Source organism: Labeo rohita, chromosome 14 (genome assembly GCF_022985175.1).
Source record: "Labeo rohita strain BAU-BD-2019 chromosome 14, IGBB_LRoh.1.0, whole genome shotgun sequence".
Classification (NCBI taxonomy): domain Eukaryota; kingdom Metazoa; phylum Chordata; class Actinopteri; order Cypriniformes; family Cyprinidae; genus Labeo; species Labeo rohita.
In genome coordinates, this window is record NC_066882.1 from 16,268 (window position 1) to 26,825 (window position 10,558).

Consider the following 10,558-nt stretch of genomic DNA (forward strand, 5'->3'; position numbering starts at 1 on the left):
CTTGAATATGTTTTTCTTTGGGGAATAAATACATTTTATTTTGATGTTTTATCTGTTATAAACGTTTAAAAACACATGTTTGATAATTGTGCCTGAAGACTGAAGATCATAATCTGAGGCGTAAAACCTTCTATGAAACCCAGCTATGGCTCTGTCAATCTTCAGCCTCATGTCCACAGATGATAAGAGCACCGAGAGGCGCAGTATGTGGTGCAATAAGCAGTGTATTGTCAAATGGAAGTACAAGTGTCCATACAAAAATGGCCAAAATGTGGAGTTAGAGTTGTAAAAAAAAAAAAAAAAAAACAAAAGAAGTGAATACCTTATATTGCATTTCGGGTATCCTCAAAGAGGGTGGAGAATATTTGCTGCTAATTGGGCTGATTCTGCAATAAGAGGCAGGGTATGGTCAAATATGGCAAATCCAGGGGTGCATAAATAAGGATTGCCAAAATTAAAAAAAAAAACAACAAACACTTGCTCCTGGAGGGCCGGGGCCCTGCAGAGTTTAGCTCCAACTTCACTCAACACACCTGCCGGGAAGTTTCCAGTATGCCTAACAAGAGCTTGATTACTGGTTCAGGTTCCTCTAATTTGGGTTGGAGCTAAATTCCAACTGAAGTAAACATAATATGAAGACCTTATTTACACTACAAGCTGCCCAAAATTTGGATTTGGTTAGAAGATTGTACCAATCATAAAAGATCACATACCCTTTAACACTCCTAAAAGGGCAGAGAAAAGTTGCTGTAAGTTAGGCTGCAGGTGCCATAAATGCCCGTGTTGTCAAATATAGCAAATTTATTAGTCTATAAAATAAGTTTGGTTCAGTAAAAACTTAAACATTTGGTTTTCTTCAGAGCAGTACACCTAGCATGAGGACGTCACATCTTCCTTAACATAGCTGATGGCTAAAATAAGCAGCTTTCTGTTTTGTCAAATAGGCTATTTCAAGTGTCCAATAGAAATGATTTTGTAGGAGCAGTACACACAGAATGAAGCCCTTATGTTTACTTTAAACACCCTCGAAGGGAATAATATAAATTCATCAAAAAAAAAAAAAGCATGACATTTATCATGAGCTGACATGAACCATGCAGTTTAACTGCACTTTTCAGTAAACTAATTGGACCCCATTACAAAGTTATCAATGCATCAGTATCTCATTAAAATTCTGCAGAAATTACCACAAACCATCAAGTCAAAACACAAAGTTAATCTATTTACAGCATTTATTTCAGGGATTTAACAGATTTAAAAGCAAAACAAACAAAACTTGCTCCTCCACATCACAACACCAGACGGAAAGGTTCAAATGCATCAGATCATGTACAGTCACTCTGTTCGTTGCGTTTGTTCACACAAACGTGACGCGTGAACGCGCCTGGTTTATCTGCCACACGTTCAGCTCCTCGTACTCGTCCAGAGCGGCCTGGAACTGTGCTGGAGTGAAACCACGAGACACGCAGCGCTGCTCCGCCTCGGCCATACGAACAGACCTCACGGAGCCCTCGCCGGCCAGCTCACGCAGCAGAGAGAAGATGACGTCAGCCGGACGCTGCGCCCTGCAGACCGACAGACAGAGAGGAGAACTCGATGAGACGCGGGTCACGCCGCACTCAGTGGTGTGTGTGTGCGCGTGCGCGTTTACGTACCTGGTGTTGTTGGTCTTGTCGGCCTGCAGCGAGTCTTTGCTCATCTCCATCAGTCGCATGGCCTCATTAACATCCTCTTTCTCTACACCATCCACCATCCGCAAACGAGCCTGAACACACACACGCCTGAAGTCACCTCCTCAGCTTATCAAGTGTATGAATGTCACCACATTCCTCAAGTACAAATGATTTTACAAAGTCAAGTGTACTTCAAATGGACGAGTTGTGCCGGCACTGTCAGACCGAGACAAGTGCAATGCCTTGTGGGAAAGCCAGCAACTGCCCAAGTCTCCGCCTCTCAACACCAGCTAGTCTCTGCGTCCGAGCGCTGCGGGGTGTCGCGCGCGGTCAGTTTTGCATGGGTTTGCACAGCGGCGAGACCCGAGGCTGACTGCCCACCCCGCAAAGCTGACCGTCACGCGACAACACGGATCTCGGCGCGTCGCTCGAACCTGCGTCAGCAGCGGCGTGTGTCGTGAAGTGCTGCTTCTGCAGTAGAGATGAACGCAACTACCTGCACAAACAGCACTTTTAACACCCGACGGCCACATCAGTCCAGCTCCAGAGATCAGGTCCTGCCTGTAACGGTAAGGTCGTCTGCATTGTGTGTGTCTCACCAGGGCAGTGGAGAGGCGCAGGATGGACAGCAGCGTTCGGGCCGAGGTGAACGTCGTGTCTTTACTGACTCGCGCCTCTTTCCTCATTTCTACATACGCGGCTGTGATGTAATCAGACAGAGACTCTGGAACCACCGGCTGCTTCTGCTTACACTTGCTGATGTAACGCCTGACAGACACAGATAGATGAAACAAGTCATCAGATGATTTTCTCTAATTGCAGTTCAGTTTTAATCTCAACTAGGTGGCCTTAACTTCTAAGTACTTACATCAAAAAGTACGTACAATGTACTCAATGAACAATGTTCATTTAGTATTGCAAACACTTTTGCTGCTATTGAGGTGGGAGACAGGTAAGGTTAGGGACAGGTTTGGTGGTATGGGTAGGTTTAAGGGTGAGTTAAGGTGTAAAAGGTGGGTCAACAGTGTAACTATAAATGTAATTACATGCAGGCATTTATAACTACAATGTAAAAACATGTGCACAATAAATGCATTGCATCAAATGATTAAAGTACCATAATAGTTAAGGCCACTTTCCATTACAGTTCCTGTTTATATAAAAACATTACTTGTGTTCAGTTTAGGTTTCAATAAACTAAATGATTCATTTCAAATTACAATTTTACACCGTACATATTTGAAGAGATTGCTGTGAGTGATCAAACAGTAAAAATGTCTGTCGCTAATCAACAGTGCCATATCAATCCATAATTTTGCTCTAAAATGTAATACTAATATTAAACTGTCAGTACTGATGAGCGTCAGCGCACACGCTAACAGCGGGTGTGAGCGTCAGTCATTAAAGCGAGGTGCAGACGGCGCTCGTTTACCTCATGAGCTTCATGTCGATGGGGTTGAAGTGAGTTGGCGGCTGCTTGCAGTGTTGGTGCACGTATGTGATGTGCTGCGCCAGCCGCAGGTCGTTGTCCGTATCGGGTTTGTCCTGAATGAGCCACAGCAGGTCGAAGCGGGACAGCAGCGCGGCCGGCAGCTGGATGTTCTGCTCGATGGTTTTGCGAGGGTTGTAGCGGCCGTACGCCGGGTTCGCCGCAGCCAAGATCGAACAGCGCGCGTTCAAAGACGTCATGATGCCGGCCTGAGACAAACGAGACAACACGTGTGGTCGCGATCGTTCGAGAGTCAGAAATCGCTCGGCTCGATCGGAGCGGACCGTACCTTGGCGATGGAGATGGTCTGCTGCTCCATGACCTCGTGAATGGCCGTGCGGTCGCCGTCAGCCATCTTATCGAACTCGTCGATGCAGCACACGCCCAGATCGGCCAGAACCAAAGCGCCGCCCTCCAGCGTCATCTCGCCCGTGACCGGGTCACGCATCACCGCTGCCGTCAGACCCACGCCGGACGAGCCGCGGCCGGTCGTGTACTGACCTGAAACAGAGCGTCGAGAGTTAGTCGCGGGAAGGCCGGCCGGCGGACGAAGTCGTACTGCGGGCGACACTCACTGCGAGGGGCGAGACGGTCGATGTAGGACAGCAGCTGAGACTTTGCCACACCCGGATCACCCATCAGACAGATGTTAATGTTCCCTACAAACACAGGCACATTCGGTCACACGGGCTTCATACAACACAGTCCGCGTCAAAAGAGCTTCATGGTAATAAATCAATGAACTGATTAAACTTAAACATGAGACAAAACAGAATTTACTGTAAAGCAAAGTCTGTAGTATCATTATTCCAGTCAATTTGGTTCCATAACACAATACTTGTAATGCTCTTTTTTTTTTTTCCCCCAGACATGGTGATATGACGACATATAATGATGAATAATCCACTTTATTTAGCGCTAGCTCTACTGTACTCTACAGTGTTTTCTGGCACATATACATAATATAAATATATACACGTTGTTGTTATGGGTGAAATCTCTGATGTTTAGAGACATGCATGAGTGTTGGGGATTTAGATAACGATCAGTTTATAAAAGAGTTATCAATCAGTCATTTAAGTGAAGTATATCCAGCATCACACGCAAGGCATTCTCACCCCTGATCTTCATCCCGCGCGGCGCCTGCTCCACACCACCGACCAGCAGCAGCAGCAGAGCCTTCTTCACATCCTCATGACCGTAAATCTCTGGAGCAATGGATCCCGCCAGCTTCTCATAGAAGTCCTCCTCTACACACACACACACGTGAGTCCAGAGACATGTCACTACCCTTAGAAATCACACGCAAAAACAACGCATGTTACCCGTGATCTGCCGTAGCTCTTCATCACTCAGCTCTTCAGTTCCCAGCTCATCATCCTCTGTCTTATTCATCAAAGTGATGCAGTGACACTCCAGATACGTCTCTGACAACAGACCCTGACACACACACACACACATTAATAACCCTGCACACACACACACACACTACAGACCTATCTGAATACAGGAAACACAGAGCTCAAGGTCATGTGACCTTACATTTAGATGGCCATACAAATGTAAAGCGGGACTTGTTCTGCCTACTGTTTGTGTATTGGATGTCGAGACATGGGCGTGGCACTCTGAAAGAACTTGCAGTGAATTGTATTAAAGGAGCATTCTTTAACTGAGAAGTCAAGTTATGATATTCTACTTAAACATTACACGCTCAATTCTAACATACACGTACGAGTCAATCTCAATCCACCAATAATAAGCATTAAAACAATTGTTAAGGTGACTTTTCATTTCAAGTTTGATTTCGCATAAACATTTACATTTGATGCTATAAGAGCAGTTCATAGTCTACAGGACGACAAAACGAAGCTGAACTCTACAGCTGGCAGTAACGTGTGTAAAATGTGTCACCTGTACAGCCTGTCTGAATCCAGAGCGCAGCAGAGGAAGGAATATTCCAGAAACAGCCACGTGATCTCCAGGCTGCGCCACACGCGTGTTCTCTCCGCGGGCGTAAATGGTCATGCTGCGAGGAATGTTTCCCACCGGCACCTGATCGCTCTGAGCGTTTGACACACACACACACACACAACTCAGTGAACATTTGCACGATTTACACTCAGCCAGGCAAAACGTTACGCTCACACACACTTACATGCTCCTGAATGCGCAACTCCTGGAACTTGATGAACTTTGAGCCGCGTGTCTGAAGGTACAGCCGTCCTCCAGATTTGTTGGTGACGCACTCCTGACTGGGACACATGATGAGCGGCGTGAAGCTCGGAGAAGCGATCTGATCAATGGCATGGACAGAACTCGTGTTAACACACACACACACGAATGGACGAGTGTTTTAAGAGACACGTTAACTAATAACCTTCATACCGGCTGGTAGGTCTCGGCTCCGCACTGATCGCAGGTGTATGTGGCCACGGCCATCATGGGTTTAACCTCCGTGGCTCTGGTGACGATTCCCCTGACGGTCACCAGCTGACCGATGCTGTCGGCCTTCACGTCACGCACCACCTTGGGCTTCAGTGTGGATGGAGGACGGAAATAAACCTCACTGAGAAACACACATGATTCATGCAATTATAAATGAGAAAACCACTGAGTGAGTACAATATGACAAACATGCAATAACACACACTGAATTCACCTGGACACGTACGTGTGTGTGTGTGTGTGTGTGTCTGCCATATGACCTTATGTTTCTAAGCATGCACATGTAAACGAGAGAAAGTGCGTCTGTTTTGTATGAAAGTGAAGAGAATCCACCTGCGAGAAAAGAGATTAGTGCTCGCGCATTTTGGTGCTCTGAACATTTGTCATTACAATAACACCATAGAAACAATCTCAAACAAACTATTAAAATAAGTTGTGTCTGAAAGCTGCATCGATTTCTTTTTTTTTATTGGTTAAAATGAATGGAGAATATCACGTTTTTCATGTGCACTCGACCATTTCCATCAGTGCTGCTAAATCACTTGATGAGGTCCACGCTTCCTTTGCGTAAAAACTACGCCACAAAGAGAATAAATAAAAGGCGTCTTTAAAAAGGCAAGAGAACATGTACATTTCCTTAATCATGACCAACAGACTGATGAAAATGCGGGACATTTTCTCAATATGCAGCGTGCGGGACAAGGGGTGAAAATGCTGTGCGGTACAACGCAAAGCGGGATGGGTGTTCACCCTAATTATAGTCATTATAATTAGTCATTATAATAGTCATTATAATATATTCTTTCTATAACCCTTCATACATAAACAGTGTCAAAGCAGCTTAACAGCAATAAACACGAAAAGAATATAACCACAGATGCAAACTTCAAATGTAAAAAATTAAATTGCGTTGATCATTACTAATAATACAAGTCAACTGACTTTCATAGTTGTTTATTTTAATCTTTAATATTATTGTAATATTTAGTATTATAGCACAGGTTATTATTTACAGCCGTGGTTCTCAACTCCAGTCCTCGGGGCCCATTGCTCTAAACATTTCCCAGTGAGAAACATACAAATTGTGCAGAGCAGTGGGCCCCGAGGACTGGAGTCAAGAAACACTGATTTACAGCATTGAGAGATTTTCACTTAAGCAAAACTGATGCATCAGCTAATATACGTGCAAAAGAGTCAACATCAAAACAGAATCAAAAGCTTGCAAACCAAACCAGCCCGTTTGAGTCACTCACAATCTGCGCATGAGTTCAGATGGATACTGGTTCCGGGCGTCACGCGTGTCTGCGGGATCACGACCTCTGGTCTCCATCATCAGCCGGTGCTCGATATAAACGTCCAAGGCATCCTTCGCCACGACCTACAAAACAAACACGGCTCAGACATGAATATATCGATCAGCAGGCAACATTAGTGATATACAGTAAACATCAGCTGTGTGAAGATTTTTATCCTGCATGTCTGCAAATAAAGTTGTGTGTGACGCTCATTTAAAACTAGTTGTTTAAGAAGGTCATGCAAACAAAAGTTGGACACACTTATTTTACAAGTCATTAATGACATGTTACGGTATAATTTTCTAGAGTGTCGTACTGGACGTCATAAGCCGTTAACGTTTTTATTTTCTGACAATCATATAGATCTATCATGTCGAATAGGGTCCGGCTGCAGATATGCAACTGCATTTTCAGACGTGAACTCTCAGACAACTGCACTTCCGTAAGTCTTTATTTGTATTTTATTTTATTCATTTATTTGAATATCTCGACATTTTACAATAGCAGCCAGATGGTAAAGACAAGAAAAAAAGAAACTAAATTACAATGTCACTCGCAATCGCCACTTGTACTCTCTGCTACCTGCGACGTCACTTACAAGCCACACAAATTGTGCATGTTACCAATGGAGACAAGACGCTGTGGTGGTTTTACGATTAAAACAAATTTAATAGCAGGTCCTGCAAGTCATCTGTAGGAGATAAAAACAAGACCTGTAAATCTGTGGCCACAGAACAGCAGAATATGAACACAATGCGCAAAGTCTCTCATTACGCTTTTTCCTCCCGTAGAAAACCATAAACACTTAATAGCCTATGGCTTAATGTATTAAGATTCAGTATACAGTTTATTAATATCATTTATATGTATATAGTGTTTATATAGTGTGCGGACTAAGATGATAGACTAAACTCAGTATGCTCCTATTCATTATTAAAACTACAGACAAGCAGGTGAGCCCATAATAAACGCAACGCCGCGTTTATTCGCGTTTTCCCATATAGAATAATCTCTACAGCCCTTTTATATTATTGTTTTTGTCCATTATGCTACATTACATGTTTTATTTATATTGATTTTCTTTGGGAGGAAAACGTCTAATTAATGCACTGCGTTCTGGGCACGTCTGTTTGCCTATACGGAGATTAATATCACAATGCATTTCTTATTGCGTGTGCACATCTGCTAGTACATAGTTTGTCAACAAATAGTTTTATACTGAATTTGGTCTTTATCATATCAGTCTGTTTTGCCACATTAAGCATTTGTTGAGCAATTAGGTATAGGTACGAGGTGGGGGATTAGCCAAACTTTAGACATGCAGCGCTTTAACGAGTACAAACACAAGCATCGACTAGAGTGACCGCTTCAGAGCAGTAACACACCACAAACGTGTCGAAACATGCCCAAAGCCGCGATCTAACTTTACCCCGGTTGCTTTATTCATCATACAGTGTAGATAGGATAGGCTAGTCTTCACCACCTGGCTACAGCAGTAAAATGTTAAAAGATTAATAATAAAGAAAAAAAAAAAAAAAAAAAAAAAAGACTGCAAGTGATGTCAGACGTAAGTGCATGTCTGCAGCCAGACCCTTCTCATCATGTCAGTATAGTGCGATGGTCGTCAGAAGCAGCACCTCCCGCTCTCTGTATTCAGGCAGCAGCTCGTGAACCGCATCCGCAAACAGTCCGGTGTAACGTTTGGCATTTTCACACACGCTCTCCACCAGCTCAGGGTCTTCCTCCGCCACATCGTCCAGATCCACCACCAGCGCCACCTGCTCGCGGTGCGCCAACGACACCTGAGAAACACACACACACACACACACACACAGGTGAGCAGGAGCCTGAGGCGATGCCGCACGAGCAGCAGGAAGAGAACGGGCTGTAGATCTCACCAGCTGAGCGCCGTATTTGAACACCTTCTTCCCGGAGTCATCCTCGCTGTAGAACTCCTGCAGGAAGCGCTTGCATTTATCTGGAAAAACAATTGGCAGAAAGAGCGCTGTCACACACACAAATATGATGAAGGCTCTTGTAAATGTTTAAATGCAGGGAAAAAAAAAAAAAAAAAAAAAAAGTTTCCACTCCAGAGGAGCGCGCGATCACGCAGAGGTGCAGCGGGACAAACATCAGTCACGTGAGCGCGCGCGGAGGAAGCGTAAACAAACGAGCGAAAGGCAAAGAGCAGCCAAAATAAAAGGGTTGAAAATGTGCGCTGCACGGCCAGAATTCAAAGTAGCTGCTGAACAGAGAATAAACGCTTGAAAATAAATAGTTAAATTACACAATAATGATCGACGCGTCCAAACAGCCTCCTATCCACTTTTTAAGCAAAACATCGCATTGGTGTCGTGTCGACTAACCTGGTCGCGACCTACGAGTCCCAGTCTCGGTGTGACAGACCACATCTGCTCCGACCGCGCGTCATCTCGCTGCACATTGGCCTTCGCGTTACAAGCGCGTGTGTAAGGCCATTCGATGGCTGCTGTTTTTGTAAACAAAGCAGCACATGGCTCCGGAGCCGCGCTACAGCCCGCGGAGCTTCCGCGATCACTCCGCGCTTTATAAACTAGTCCAGACAGAACGCGGCCGTGAGCGCGCATCATCACCACCAGCGGAATCAAACCGCGCCGACGGGAGCGCGCTCCAGTGTCGGGGGTTGGTTCGCGTGGCCCCGTTCACACGTACAGACGAAACTTTCACACTGTGCCGTAACGCGACGTCTGACGATCGGAATCAACAGAAAACACACGATTATGAACGGATCTGTCCAACTTTTCACTGAAATGAGTGCGTGCTGTCTGAAACCAAGCACGTGCTCTCCGCGCGCCACCGCTCTTTGTTCCGAAACTCCATCCGGGCACTTCAGCGCAAGCGCGCGCAACTCCAGCGGCCGCCGCGAGTCACAATAAAACTAAGTTAGATCTGCATCTACAAGCGTAACGAAACAAACGCCATATGGCAGTAAAACAGCACATGTGTCGCACCGATTCCACAGTAACATTCTGATCGAGTTCAGATACCAAATATAAAGGAGTATAAATAAGCGTTTTGACCTAAGTTTCATTTAATCGGACTTTGATGCGTATCACGCGAGCTCAGGAACACAACGGAGAAAAGTGAACAAAACTAAAGTTCATTGGGCGCTAGAAGTAAATTTCCCAACTTACCCTTCTCCGCCATATAATCCTTCGGTGCCATGTTTATCGCGAAAATGTGAAATAGTCACGTTTGTAAAATAAATCCGTGTATATTTTACACAGGAAACGTTTTACTGACTGGAGATGCAACACGGTCTCGAGGGCAGCTGCAAAAACTGGCGCGAGTCTGCTTGCTCTCTCCACCAATGAGAGCGAGTCTGCGTATGCGCGAGGGTGGGGCTCTGCCTGTGGCGCGAGAATCTTCCAAACGTAGTGTGTCACGTGGGCAGTTCGACCAATAATATCTGCGCTTTGAAACGGCGGCAAAACAGTCTGGTTTGTGATGTCATGACAAAAGGGGCGAACAGCTCAAAACATCCGCCACGAGCTCAGCGCGGAAACGGCAGCGCTTATATATGTGTGCTCGACGTTATAAGAAATACAGTATAGCTAATCATGATTAATCGAACATCTTAAAGATGGCCGAAGATGCGGGATCCAATCAAAGCAGAT

The 10,558-nt window shown here is 45.0% G+C and overlaps 1 protein-coding gene across 1 annotated transcript; it reads right to left on the bottom strand.

The window, feature by feature from the left end:
• Positions 1-1,214: 1,214 nt before the first annotated feature.
• Positions 1,215-10,286, bottom strand: mcm7 (minichromosome maintenance complex component 7). Its single transcript, XM_051128407.1, has 15 exons — positions 10,076-10,286; positions 8,801-8,880; positions 8,540-8,704; positions 6,861-6,985; positions 5,548-5,728; positions 5,318-5,455; positions 5,074-5,223; positions 4,488-4,602; positions 4,281-4,412; positions 3,738-3,821; positions 3,452-3,663; positions 3,106-3,371; positions 2,273-2,441; positions 1,656-1,765; positions 1,215-1,565 (listed from the first exon to the last, which is right to left on the bottom strand). The coding sequence occupies exons 1-15, from the start codon at positions 10,104-10,106 to the stop codon at positions 1,358-1,360; spliced, it is 2,166 nt and encodes a 721-aa protein (XP_050984364.1). The 5' UTR covers positions 10,107-10,286; the 3' UTR covers positions 1,215-1,357.
• Between the last annotated feature and the right edge of the window lie 272 nt (positions 10,287-10,558).